This window comes from Ceratotherium simum, chromosome 9 (genome assembly GCF_057802395.1).
Source record: "Ceratotherium simum simum isolate JZ-2026a chromosome 9, ASM5780239v1, whole genome shotgun sequence".
Taxonomy (NCBI): Eukaryota; Metazoa; Chordata; class Mammalia; order Perissodactyla; family Rhinocerotidae; genus Ceratotherium; species Ceratotherium simum.
In genome coordinates this window covers 72,514,091-72,526,157 of record NC_141908.1, presented here as the reverse complement: position 1 = coordinate 72,526,157, position 12,067 = coordinate 72,514,091, and the positions used below count along the sequence as shown (strand labels likewise).

Below are 12,067 nucleotides of genomic sequence, written 5' to 3'. Positions count from 1 at the left end.
AATCACATCTTCTTTATCCATTCGTCCTTTGATGGGTGCTTAGGTTGTTTCCAAGTCTTGCCTATTGTGAATAACACTGCAATGAACATTGGGGTGCATGTATCTTTATGCATTCATGTTTTCATGTTCTTTGGATAAATACCCAGCAGTGGAATAGCTGGATCATATGGTAGTCTATTCTTAATTTTTTGAGGACTCTCCATACTGTTTTCCAGAGTGGCTGCACCAGTTTGCATTCCCACCAGCAATGTGTGAGAGTTCCCTTCTCTCCACATCCTCTCCGACACTTGTTATTTCTTGTCTTCTTGATTGATTATAGCCATTCTGATGTGCATGAGGTGATATCTCATTGTAGTTTTGATTTGCATTTCCCTAATAATTAGTGATGTTGACCATCTTTTCGTGTGTCTGTTGGCCATCTGTATATCTTCTTTGGAAAAATGTCTGTTCAGATCTTTTGCCCATTTTTTAATTGGGTTGTTTGTATTTTTATTGTTGAGATGTATGAGTTCTTTATATATTTTGGATATTAACCCCTTATTAGATATATGGTTTGCAAATATCTTCTCCCAATTGTAAGGTTGTCTTTTTGTTTTGTTGATGGTTTCCTTTGCTGTGCAGAAGCTTTTTAGCTTGATGTAGTCCCATTTGTTTATTTTTTCTATTGTTTCCCTTGCCTAGTCAGACATGGTATTTGAAAATATGCTGCTAAGACCGATGTTGAAGAGCATACTACCTATGTTTTCTTAGAAGTTTTATGGTTTCGGGTCCTACATTTGAGTCTTTAATCCATTTTGAGTTAATTTTAGTGTATAATGTAAGATAATGGTCTACTTTCATTTTTTAGCATGTGGCTGTACAGTTTTCCCAACACCGTTTATTAAAGACACTTTCACTTCTCCATTGTATGTTCTTGGTTCCCTTGTCAAAGATTAGCATCTATGGACATAGATGTGTGGGTTTATTTCTGGGCTCTCAATTCTGTTCCATTGATCTCTGTGTCAGTTTTTGTGCCAGTACCATGCTGTTTTGATTACTGTAGCTTTGTAGTATACTTTGAAATCAGGGAATGTGATGCCTCCAGCTTTGTTCTTTTTTCTCAGGATTGCTTTGGCTATTCGAGGTCTCCAAAAAATATTTTAAATAAAGCATCTTAGAACTTGAAAACACCAATTTGTAAAGGTACATGCACCCCTGTGTTCATTGCAGCATTATTCACAATAGCCAAGACTTGGAAGCAACCTAAGTGCCCATCAAGGGACGAATGGATAAAGAAGATGTGGTATATATACACAATGGAATACTACTCAGCCATAAGAAACGATGAAATCCAGCCATTTGTGACAACATGGATGGACATTGAGGGTATAATGCAAAGTGAAATAAGTCAGAGGGAGAAGGTCAAATACCGTATGATTTCCTTCATTAGGTAGTAGATAATAACAACAATAAACAAACACATAGGGACAGAGATTGGATTGGTGGTTACCAGAGGGGAAGGGGGGAGGGAGGAGGGTGAAAGGGATAATTCGGTACATGTGTGTGGTGATGGGTTGTAATTAGTATTTTGGTGGTGAACATGATGTAATCTATGCAGAAATAGAAGTATAATGATGTACACCTGAAATTTTTACAATGTTGTAAACCAATGTTACTGCAATAAACAAAAAATTATAAAAACAAATAAATAAAAATAAAAAATAAATAAAGCATCTTAGGGTTTGAGAAAATGTATGGTTGCTAATCTTTTTGCTCTTAAACAAAAACAAAATCTCAAAGGCCCACCTAATCACATCTGGGTGAAAACCACATCTGGCTAAAATCTCTCATTTCTGATGGACTATTGGTTTTTTAATTAGTTTCCATTTTTATAATTTTCTTTATTTTTTAAAGTTCCTAAAATAAATATATATTATTTTATAATCAGAAAAAGGACAATTTTAAAAAGTAATCTTATTTATGGCATCTAAAGAACCAGATAGTGGGTGATAATGGAGGAAGGCAAATTACCACTTAGGCATTCTAAATGAGGGATCTACTACATTTAACATGAGTGCATCTGATTGTTTACGGGTTACTGTCCATAGCTAAACCAGTGGGATTTGGGGAAGGAAGTCAGTCCTTGGTGCCAGCATTGAGAGAGGTCCTAAAGTAGGCGAATCCACTTTTCTTTCTTTCAATACACCCTGGGGGTTGGGGAGGGGAAAGATTGAAGGGGAGAGAAGTGACATCTTGAATGACAATCTTCTGCCTCTGAGAGTTGATGGAGTTCTAGGGAGGCTCTTAAACCCTCTCTAGCTGGAAATTGTAGGGAAAGCATGCTTAATTTATGCTTTAGGAGATGTTGACCAAAGGTCTTTTAGGATGACTTTGGCTCTGGAACAAATATAGGGCCACAGGGCTGGTATTTTCCTGCTGTTGGAAATAGAATAGAAAAGCTTGAGGCAGAAGTTTGGCTCAAGGTACAGATCTAGAAAGTGGAGTTTAAAACCATGCTAATGGAGATTACCCAAGGGGAAAATCCAGAGGAAAAAAGAGAAGAGAGGAAAGGATAGAATCTTGGGTGCACCAGCAATTTCAGGAAGCAAGAGGGAAGCGAGGAGAACATTTTAAGAAGGAAATAGTTGGTATTATCAGAAACTACTAAGAGGTCAGGTCAAGGCAGCAAAGGATCGCCACACGTCCCCTGATTTGGCAAATGAGAAGATCCTGGGGGAATGTTGGCCCCAGCACTTTCAGGGGAGAGGCTGTGGCTCTTCAGGGCAGTTGGTTGAGGAATGTGGATACTGAGGCAACAGTGGGTGTGGACTGCTCTTTCAAGAAGCTTTGCTGGAATGGTAATATGTTGTAGGTATGAAGTCATCATGTTTCAAAAGTAGTTAAACGTGTATCAATTGAGGGTCATAATCAAATGTTACAGGTTTTGTTTTTTTTCTGACATTGTCATAGAATGTAGGCAGTACAAATAAATGAATTTTCTGTATAACTGGAACTATCCTTTCAAAAGCAAAACAGAAAAAAAAACCCACTTTTAGTGCAAACTTTCTAAAATGTACTGTACACTCTTGTCCTATCTTGAAGAAATCATAAGCGTTATTTACTATGTAGTGATAAGTTATCTGTCTTATTTGTAGTAATAACTCTTTGGATTTTAGTGTTGCATCAGTAGCACTTAGTCCCATCTTAGTCAGAAGCTCAGCTGTCATTTTTGCCTGCTTCTACTGGGATTGTGGCTGAATGTGGAGTCAGCCGCTTCTACTCTCCAGAGAGTCCATTTCAGATAGTTAGTTCTTATATGTTAACTGTGAAGCCATACAACTCTAAAGGATAGAGGGGAGCTTGGAGGGAAGAAGACAAATGTTTATTGAGACTTGCATATGCTGTATGCTTCTAGGAGCTGTACATGTTATTTCGTTATCTTATAAACTGCCATAGTGAGACCCAAAAAAGTAAAGTACACAACATTTATAGCACTCCAGTAACATTTTGTGCTCTTTAAGACTTGCAAATAGATTTCATAGGGATGAGTTTACTGTGAGTACTGCTATAGCTTATAGTGAAGTTCTAGAATGGGTTTTATTTATTACCATTTTAGATAAGCAAATTAATAGCCTTCTCTGAAAGATTTTTTTTAGTGTTTTGGATTGTAAAATTGATATAACATAGACTCTATGTCTTTGATTAAATTAAACATGTAACAGTACATTTTTTAAATTTGAGAATCAGTACAAGAGTGATTAAAAAGTGCACACTACCTGGATGTGACACCCACGGCCGCCACACTCTAGGCGAGGGAGTTAACGTGGCCTCAGCTTTCTTGTCTATAAAACCAGAATTATAATAGCAGTACCTTTTCATAGGTGCTGTGGCTGTTAGAATTAAATGAGTTCAATAAATATTAGTTGATGCTGTTTTAATTAGTGCCTGATTTAAATTAATTTGTTTTATAGACTTTTATTCTCTGATTTTTCAGGAATTATCTCCTACTTCAGATACAAACTTAGTCCGTTCTTTAATGAATCTAATAGACTGTTTTATGGATGATTTTGCTGATGAAATCAAAGTAAAAGAGAGAAATGATCGAGAAACATACTCTTTACTTGAGGTAAGGCTCCTCGCTCCTTCTATCTGCTGCTCTCCCCACTGCTTCCTAATCAATGAACCTCATTTTCCCCCTGGAATTGGAGGCTGGCCAATGGGTGGTAGCTGAACAGTGAAGAAAAAGTCACGTCCAAAATAACAAATGCTGTTAGGGAAGCTCCTCAACTGGCAGTTCTATTGCATCATGAGGTTTGAGTGGAGCCCAATAACCCCCTCAGATCTGCTACTGAAATCTTGGGTCATTTGACCAGCCTCAGAAATGATCAATCTCCAAAATGCCAATGACCATTTGACAACGAGAGTCACCTCACCTTCAACCTCCAAATCATAATCATTCATTAGTCTTCTTTCTTGATTTTCTTCCCTTTTTTCATGAGATATAAATGTTTAAAATATATATGTGTGTGCATATGTGTGTATAAATATATGTTTGGATTGAGGAAAGCAAGAAAATATATAATCAATAAACATGTTTTTAAAATAGGAATAAAATTATCAACAGACTTTGAATATTCTTTAATAAAAAATTACATATTGCTAATGGTAGCACTTCTAATGCAGTCAATATGTTACTTATTGCTTATATTTTGTGAAATAAATTAATTCTTAACTTAGTTTTAAATAGTCTCCAGAGAGAACCGGTCTGAAGTAACCTAGGAGTAGGTGAACAGTGTCAAAGTAGAGTCCACACTTTTCTGAGCATAGTTGAGACTGTGCTCAGAAAGAGGTTTCATTTTAAAACAAGCAAACAGGTTTTCTCATTTAGTGGTGGGTCTTGTCATCCACTCTGTTCCCTCTGCCTGAGTCTGGTAAGAAGAAGGCTTGCAGGATGGCAGTCTAGTTACACAATCAGTCCTCAGATAATTATTACAACAGACAAATAAAAGAACGTAACTTTCTTCTACTTTAAAAAAAACACTATATAAAAATTTAAATTTAAAACACGTATATTGTGGGTTGATTATTCCTTATTAAAATATGTCTTTGTACCTTAATAAAAAGTTATCTCAGTGTTCTTTTGAATATCAAGGTCCTGCCATAAACTTAAAATATCACATGATTTACTAGATTAATTATTCTAAGGTTTCACCATGGCTAGAATTCATACTTTGCATTGTATTATCTTCTCTGATAGTAAGATTTTATGCGACATGCAGTTCATTTAAAAAAACTAATTATTACAAAATCCTGAAATAACTTACTATTATATACCAGTTTATTAATTTCCTTTCAGAGATATTAATCTGGCTGATCTGTTTAAATTCAAGGATAGATTACAGTTGTGCTTTAATGCGCTCTATCTCCTCATCTCTCCGCTGCAGGGCATTTTTCTGTTTTCATTGATTTGGTCCGTCGGTGCTTCTTGTAACGATGATGATCGGTTGAAATTTAATAAGATTCTTCACGAACTAATGGAAGGTCCAATTTCAGAACTAACTCGAAATAGGTTTAAATTACTGAGTGGTACTGAGCAAACGTCTTCAAAAACACTAACTGTCCCATTTCCCGAAAAAGGAACAATTTATGATTATCAATTTGTCACTGAGGTAAGAGTTCTGAAGCAAGATTGCAACTGCCAACCTGGCAGAGATCCCCCCAAGACACACAGCACGTCACGGCTCTGCAGCCGCCTTGTCACCGCTGCGTACTTGTAGAGACAGCGTGAAGTAGAGGAAGGCACCCTGGTTTTCAAGTCAGACACACCTCGGAGGGAGTCCTAGTGGCACTTTTTTTCTTGATGGCGTTGCACTAGTTATTTAGTCTCCCTAAACCTTGTTTTTCTCAGTGATAAAATGAGATAATAATAACCTGATGGGCCGAATGTACTCATTAAATACAATTACACATGATGACGTCCAGTCCAGCGCTGGGCTATACTGTTCAAGGACACCTCTTGGAGGTTCTTGGTGCACGTTAGCCCATCACAGGGGCTCAGAGGTCCTGCAGGACTGCGGCTGGGTCAGTGTTAATGCAGCACTTCCCAAACAGATTGGACAGTAAAACCTGGGTGGTGTGTGTTTGTTTGTTTTCGTGTAACAGCTCCCATAAGTACTGCATTGAGGACAAAGTTTGGGAACACATTTTATTTAAATATGTACAGATTCAAATGAAATTGGGATCACACCATATCTCCAATGGATAGTTTTATATCCTTCTTTTCCCCTTAATAAAGAGAATACCTTCCTATCTCACTAATGTTTCCTTAATAAACTTATTTTTCTAAAGCTTCCCTATATTCTACCATCTGGATGGACCATGACCTGTTCAAACAGTTTCCTACTTTTGGACATTGAACTGTTTTCTTGTTTCTTAGTTTCTCTGCTTTGGTGAATATTCTTGTACACAAGTCATTGTGTACATATCTGATTATTTCTTTAAGACAAGTTCCTAGAAAAGGAATTACTATATGTTTTTAAATTTTTATGCTCTTGAGATGTATTGCCAAGCTCGCCTCAGAAGAGATTCTTCACCCTGCCAACCGCAAGATATTATCTTTTTATCTTTACTAATTTAATTTGATTTCAAATTACTAACAATACCCTGCATTTTCAGAGCACTTTGCAATTTTTTAAGCTTTTTCACAATCATTTGTGTTTTGTTTCCCAACATCTCAGTGAAATAGGAAAGAAGATTATTTTGCAAATTTTACCATTGAGGGAACTGGGGCTCAGAGATATTACATGATTTTCCTAGGATCACACAGTCTCTAAATGACTGTCCATTTCAGGTTTTCTGATTCTTAATTTTTCCTTCCTCATATGGTGGCAAAAGATCCACGTTAGAAAAGATTATCAAGAATTTGAAAGGGCATTATTTCATCATCAGTTCTAGGAAAGTTCTAGAAATTTCTTTGCAATACAATTTTTCCAGACTGATGTGAATTCAGCCTTCTCAAAAAAATCTCTACGAGAGGGTACAAAAGTGAATAAACCACAGAGCTGACCTCAATGAGTTCCTAACCTCTTCAGAAGAATGTCACGTAACACTCTAGGCCAAAAGAGTGCCACGTGTCAAGGCCCAGGGACCCAGGGCATGTTTGGAACCAGAAAGTCCATCAGTGAGGCTGGGTTGTGGGACACATGAAGATGTGAAGGAAGATGAGTCTGAATTCTGATGTGCTTTGAATGACCAGCAACATGAATTTGATTCTGTTAGAATGGAGAGGGCAGTGGTGTTTTCCTAAAGAGAGTTAACGTGGTATTTTTGAAATTTTTTGTTATAAACACTGTCATAGGATTTAAAATTTTAGTTCACAAACTAATTGGATGCAAAGGTATAGTATAATCTCAATTTATAATAATAATCTCGTATTAGCAAATCTTGTCTGTTCTAGGTATCTGTTGCACAACAATGTGAATATAGTTAACACTACTGAATTGTACGCTTAAAAATAGTTGAAGGTAAATTTTAGATATTTTGTGCCACAATTAAAAAAAAAAGAAATCTTGCCTGAAATGATAAGCTGATGTTATAAATACCATTATCAAAGTCAAGCAATATACAGCTGATCTTCCAGGTGGAAAAAATTTCTATATTGAATAACATTTATTGAATAAAATTCTTTACTCTCTAACACATTAATTAGTCTAATTTTATCAACGCCATTAAAGAATCTAACATTTGGCCAAAATAACTAATCTTTGGGTTGACTTAATCAGTGGTTTCAGGGCATCAAAAATACCACAGCATTGCCATTTCATTTTCATTCATATAAAAGCCTAGTTTCCCTTAATTTAACACAAAATTTAACTTTCAAATTCAGGGTGAAGTGTTTTAAAGGTTAAAAACAAATGTATAAATATCAAGGTTTTGATCTTTATTTTTTTTTTCTACAATGGCATGGAAATGCAGAACTTTTAAAAGTATTTTATAACATAACATTCACTATTTGGCTGTTTATTATAAACAGGGAATAGGAAAATGGGAACCATGGGTAAAGAAACTGGCAGAAGCTCCTTCAATTCCTAAGGATATGATGTTTAATGAAATCATTGTACCAACTCTGGACACAATTCGATACTCTGCATTAATGGAATTGTTGACCACCCATCAAAAGCCTTCAATATTTGTAGGACCAACAGGAACTGGAAAGAGTGTTTATATTATTGTAAGTACTGTAGAAATATACATATTAAAACGTGCATAATATTTCTAAGAATGTTATTTTTAAACTATCTGAAATAGTGGACTTAATATTTTTTAAATACTCAAGTATTTTGATGTTGGAGCCACTGAGAATTTTTGAGTAACTATTTATTTTAGAAAATTGATTAAAGACATGATGCCATTTTATATCACTAAATTATTATCCCATGTTCTTAGGTATTTTAATAAAAATAGCTTGTCCAAGGGGCTGGCCCCATGGCGTAGTGGTTAAATTTGGAGCGCTCTGCTTTGGCGGCCCAGGTTCCCAGGTTCGGATCCCAGTGCAGACCTATACCACTCATCAGCCATGCTGTGGCAGCGACCCACATATAAAATGGAGGAAGACTGGCACAGATGTTAGCTCAGGGCAAATCTTCCTCAAGCAAAAAAGAGGAAAATTGGCAACAGATGTGAGCTCAGGGTGAATCTTCCTCACCAAAAAAAAAAAAAGCTTGTCGAGGATGAAGAATTTCATATGCCTTGAAAATGGTGTTTTAGTTAATTACAATTGATATTTATTTTTCTAAAGTATTTAATATCTAAACAATTACTATGTAGTAATAAGACTGATTTCTCTTGATTTCTAGAATCATACCCATTGTGTGTTAGTTAAGAAAACGCTAGCTGGTGTAACAGATAATTTCCCAAATCTCAGTGGCTTTAGACGGCCTGTGTTCCCTTGAGTTTAGGAGGATAAATTGATCAAACACCAGTTCTTGCCTCTAGTTTCTGGTTTCTAAAGGCAAAAAGCTGGCTGGAACTAACAGTAAATAGCATCCCCAGCCTTTGGCATGGCAAGTAAGTGCAAGTTTCCCCCAGGGTCAATTGGACAATGTGGAAGATAAGTGGACTTCAGCCTTCTTGGGACTCCATTCCAGATGACTGCCCACTGCAGTGAGTGAACCCCATTAGTTCCCTAATGTCAGGGAACTGTGCAGTGTGGCTGTCTCTTTGGAGTATCTAAAGAACCTGCACATCTGCTCTCAGACAACAAGCATTTGGAAGCTTGCCATGACAGCGGGCAAGACAGCATTAGCCAAGAGAGAAGCACAGTGACACCAGTGAAGCTGCACTTTTGCCTGTCTTCCTCTAGCTCTGCCCCTACCCAACTGTGGGAGAGGAAGAAGACAGGGGAGTCAGGTGGAGGAGAGGGAAGGAGCCATCAGTGGTCCCTCCCCCATTGCAAGTTCTCAGTCAATTCACATTCCCCCAGTTTATGACAGTACCTGTTTCCAGTTCTTTATTGATTTCATATTTTAATTTAATCCTTTAATCCTTTTGAATATATTTGGGTGTATAGTTAAATAATTGTCCTGGTATCATTTATTAAATAATCTCTTTCACAGTAGATTGAAATGACACCTCTATTGTAAACTAAATGCTGTCTGTATCAGGGAATAACCAAGAGCAGGGAAGAGAGAAGTTTAGATTGAGATTTTAAATCGAGATGTTGATTTGGCCTAGATTTTAGAAAAATAACTGGAACTGTACAGTAAGATAAAAGATTTGCCCAAGATATCATCAAGAGTCAGGGAATGGAGACTTAACATGGTTAAGACAGTGGTTGGAGAAAAATTAAGCCTTTTGTCTTTTATGCCTCCATCAAATTCACCCCAGGTAGTTAACTGCCCAGGCCAAAAGAAAAAAAATTTACTTTTCACAAATTTGGGAATATACTTTGCATCTTATTTTGTAATCTACTTCTTTCTACTTAATATATTGTAAATATTTTCCTATTTCATTATTCTTCTACAAGACGATTTCTGGAACACAACATCTCGAGTGAGAATCATTGTAATTGTACCTGCTTTTCAGTGAGTTCTATTTTAAAAATACAATTATATGATTTAAGCTTCCTAACTTACAGTCGGATAACTTAGTATTTAAGTGGAAAAATAATAAGCTGTGTTAAAAAGAATATTGATCTGGAGAGAGACAAATGGCAGTCTGAATTCTTGCCCCACCCCTGAGACATAAACAAGTTTCTTAATTTCTGAGTCCCTGTGACTTCATATTAAGAAGGAATGTGTGCTCTGCATGTTGGTTTTGGAAATCAGAGAAGCCAATGCTTGGAATCTGGACAAATAGAGACACTCCATTGATATGGTAACTGTTATTTCTATTGATTCCATCTCTTTTTACCTTGTTATGACACACCAATATTAAATTCAAGTGTGTCGACAATGATGCTTAGTGTTTATTCTGAAATGTCAAAACGTAATTCCAGCTGTGGCTCATTTTATTATTTCCTTTTATATAGAATTTTCTTTTAAATCAACTCAATAAAGAAATCTACAAGCCTCTGCTAATTAACTTCTCAGCACAAACTACAGCAGCTCAAACTCAGAATATTATCATGTCAAAACTGGACAAAAGAAGAAAGGGAGTTTTTGGTCCTCCTTTGGGCAAAAGAATGGTAATTGCTCTCTGTTTCTATATGTATAGAACAGCACTGGTCCTATTCATGTACACGGCTACAATCAGAACAAGGAAACCAGGTAGACTGGGGCTTGACATCTTTTTGTATGTTTGTTTTTTAATCACAAATTTTGATTAAGAAGTTTTGCTAAAAGTGTGTTCACATTTGTATGTGCATTAGACAACTTGACATTAAAAACAAGCAGTTGCCCTTTGAATTAAAAGTAGAATATTCATCTGGGAAATTATCTACCTTCCTAATTCTCTCATTAACATTTTTACTCAGCAGAGTCTTTGCTGCTTGCTCTTCTAGGCCTTTAAACAACCTAGCTATCCATTGACTTATCTGTGTTCCCCTGCCAAGAACACCCTTCTCAACCTTGTTCTCACCACTCAGAGGTTATAATCATTTTTAAACAGACCTTTCTTATTTATTTTAATGTACTGAAGTTGTATAAGGAAAAAAAGAGAAGGTATATTGAGAAACAAATTGTCTGAGAGGATTGATAAGTCCGAAACTCTTAACCAATAAAGGTCAGTAATGAGACTGTCTCTCTATTCCTTAGATGCATGGGTGCTAAGGGATATTATTCTTGATTTGAAAAGAAACCATCACTTCTCACATCTGTCCACAAGAAGTCTAATTCTTTGCCTCAGCATTGTTTACACACTAGGACAGACACAATAGTAAGATGTTAACGTTTTCTAATACCTCCTCTTTTTTCATTCTAGGTTGTCTTTGTAGATGATGTCAATATGCCCGCTCGGGAGGTGTATGGGGCTCAACCTCCCATCGAGTTACTTAGACAGTGGTTAGATCACTGGAATTGGTATGACCTGAAAGATTGTTCTGTGATTAAACTAGTGGACATTCAAATCATGTGTGCTATGGGACCTCCAGGTACATTTTCTGAGTTTGTGATTATTAAGATTGAAAGTCACTCTGGTCATATCTAAAGAGATAGCTGGAGAAAGAAAGAGAAACCCAACTGGACAATTTGAGTTACAATGTTTTGTGTATGTGTGTATTTTCTATGTATATACATTGTGACCTAAGGGTGTGTACCCTGATGGTCAGCACTACAGAGTGGGTTGCCTTGGTTGGGGCCATTCTCCCACCAACTCTTCCAAATCCTTTTTCTCCCACCTTCTGTGACTTTGCTCCCCATTTCCTGTCTTTACATTCCAAGAACCCAGATCCCCCTGGGGCATTTCATTTCCCTCTGTTTCATTCCTTTAAGTTTCACCTGTATGAAACATCCCTGCTTCAGAAATCACTTTTCTTCTCCCCCAAGTTAAGTCCCATTCCAGTGAGTCTCTGGATTTAGACAGGCTGTTGAGAGGAATTTAAGTAGGAAATGGCCAAAAGAATTAACTCTTGAAGATCTTTTACATTTTCCAA

General features: G+C 36.6%; 1 protein-coding gene across 1 annotated transcript in view; it reads left to right on the top strand.

Moving 5' to 3' along the window:
* The window catches only part of DNAH7 (dynein axonemal heavy chain 7), a 223,261-nt gene that overhangs the window by 108,747 nt on the left and 102,447 nt on the right, over positions 1 to 12,067 (top strand). The window contains exons 33-37 of the mRNA XM_014784701.2: positions 3,974 to 4,105; positions 5,424 to 5,648; positions 8,012 to 8,209; positions 10,508 to 10,663; positions 11,398 to 11,566. Coding sequence (XP_014640187.2) covers positions 3,974 to 4,105; positions 5,424 to 5,648; positions 8,012 to 8,209; positions 10,508 to 10,663; positions 11,398 to 11,566 — 880 coding nt within the window. The remainder of the gene's footprint in view (positions 1 to 3,973; positions 4,106 to 5,423; positions 5,649 to 8,011; positions 8,210 to 10,507; positions 10,664 to 11,397; positions 11,567 to 12,067) is intronic.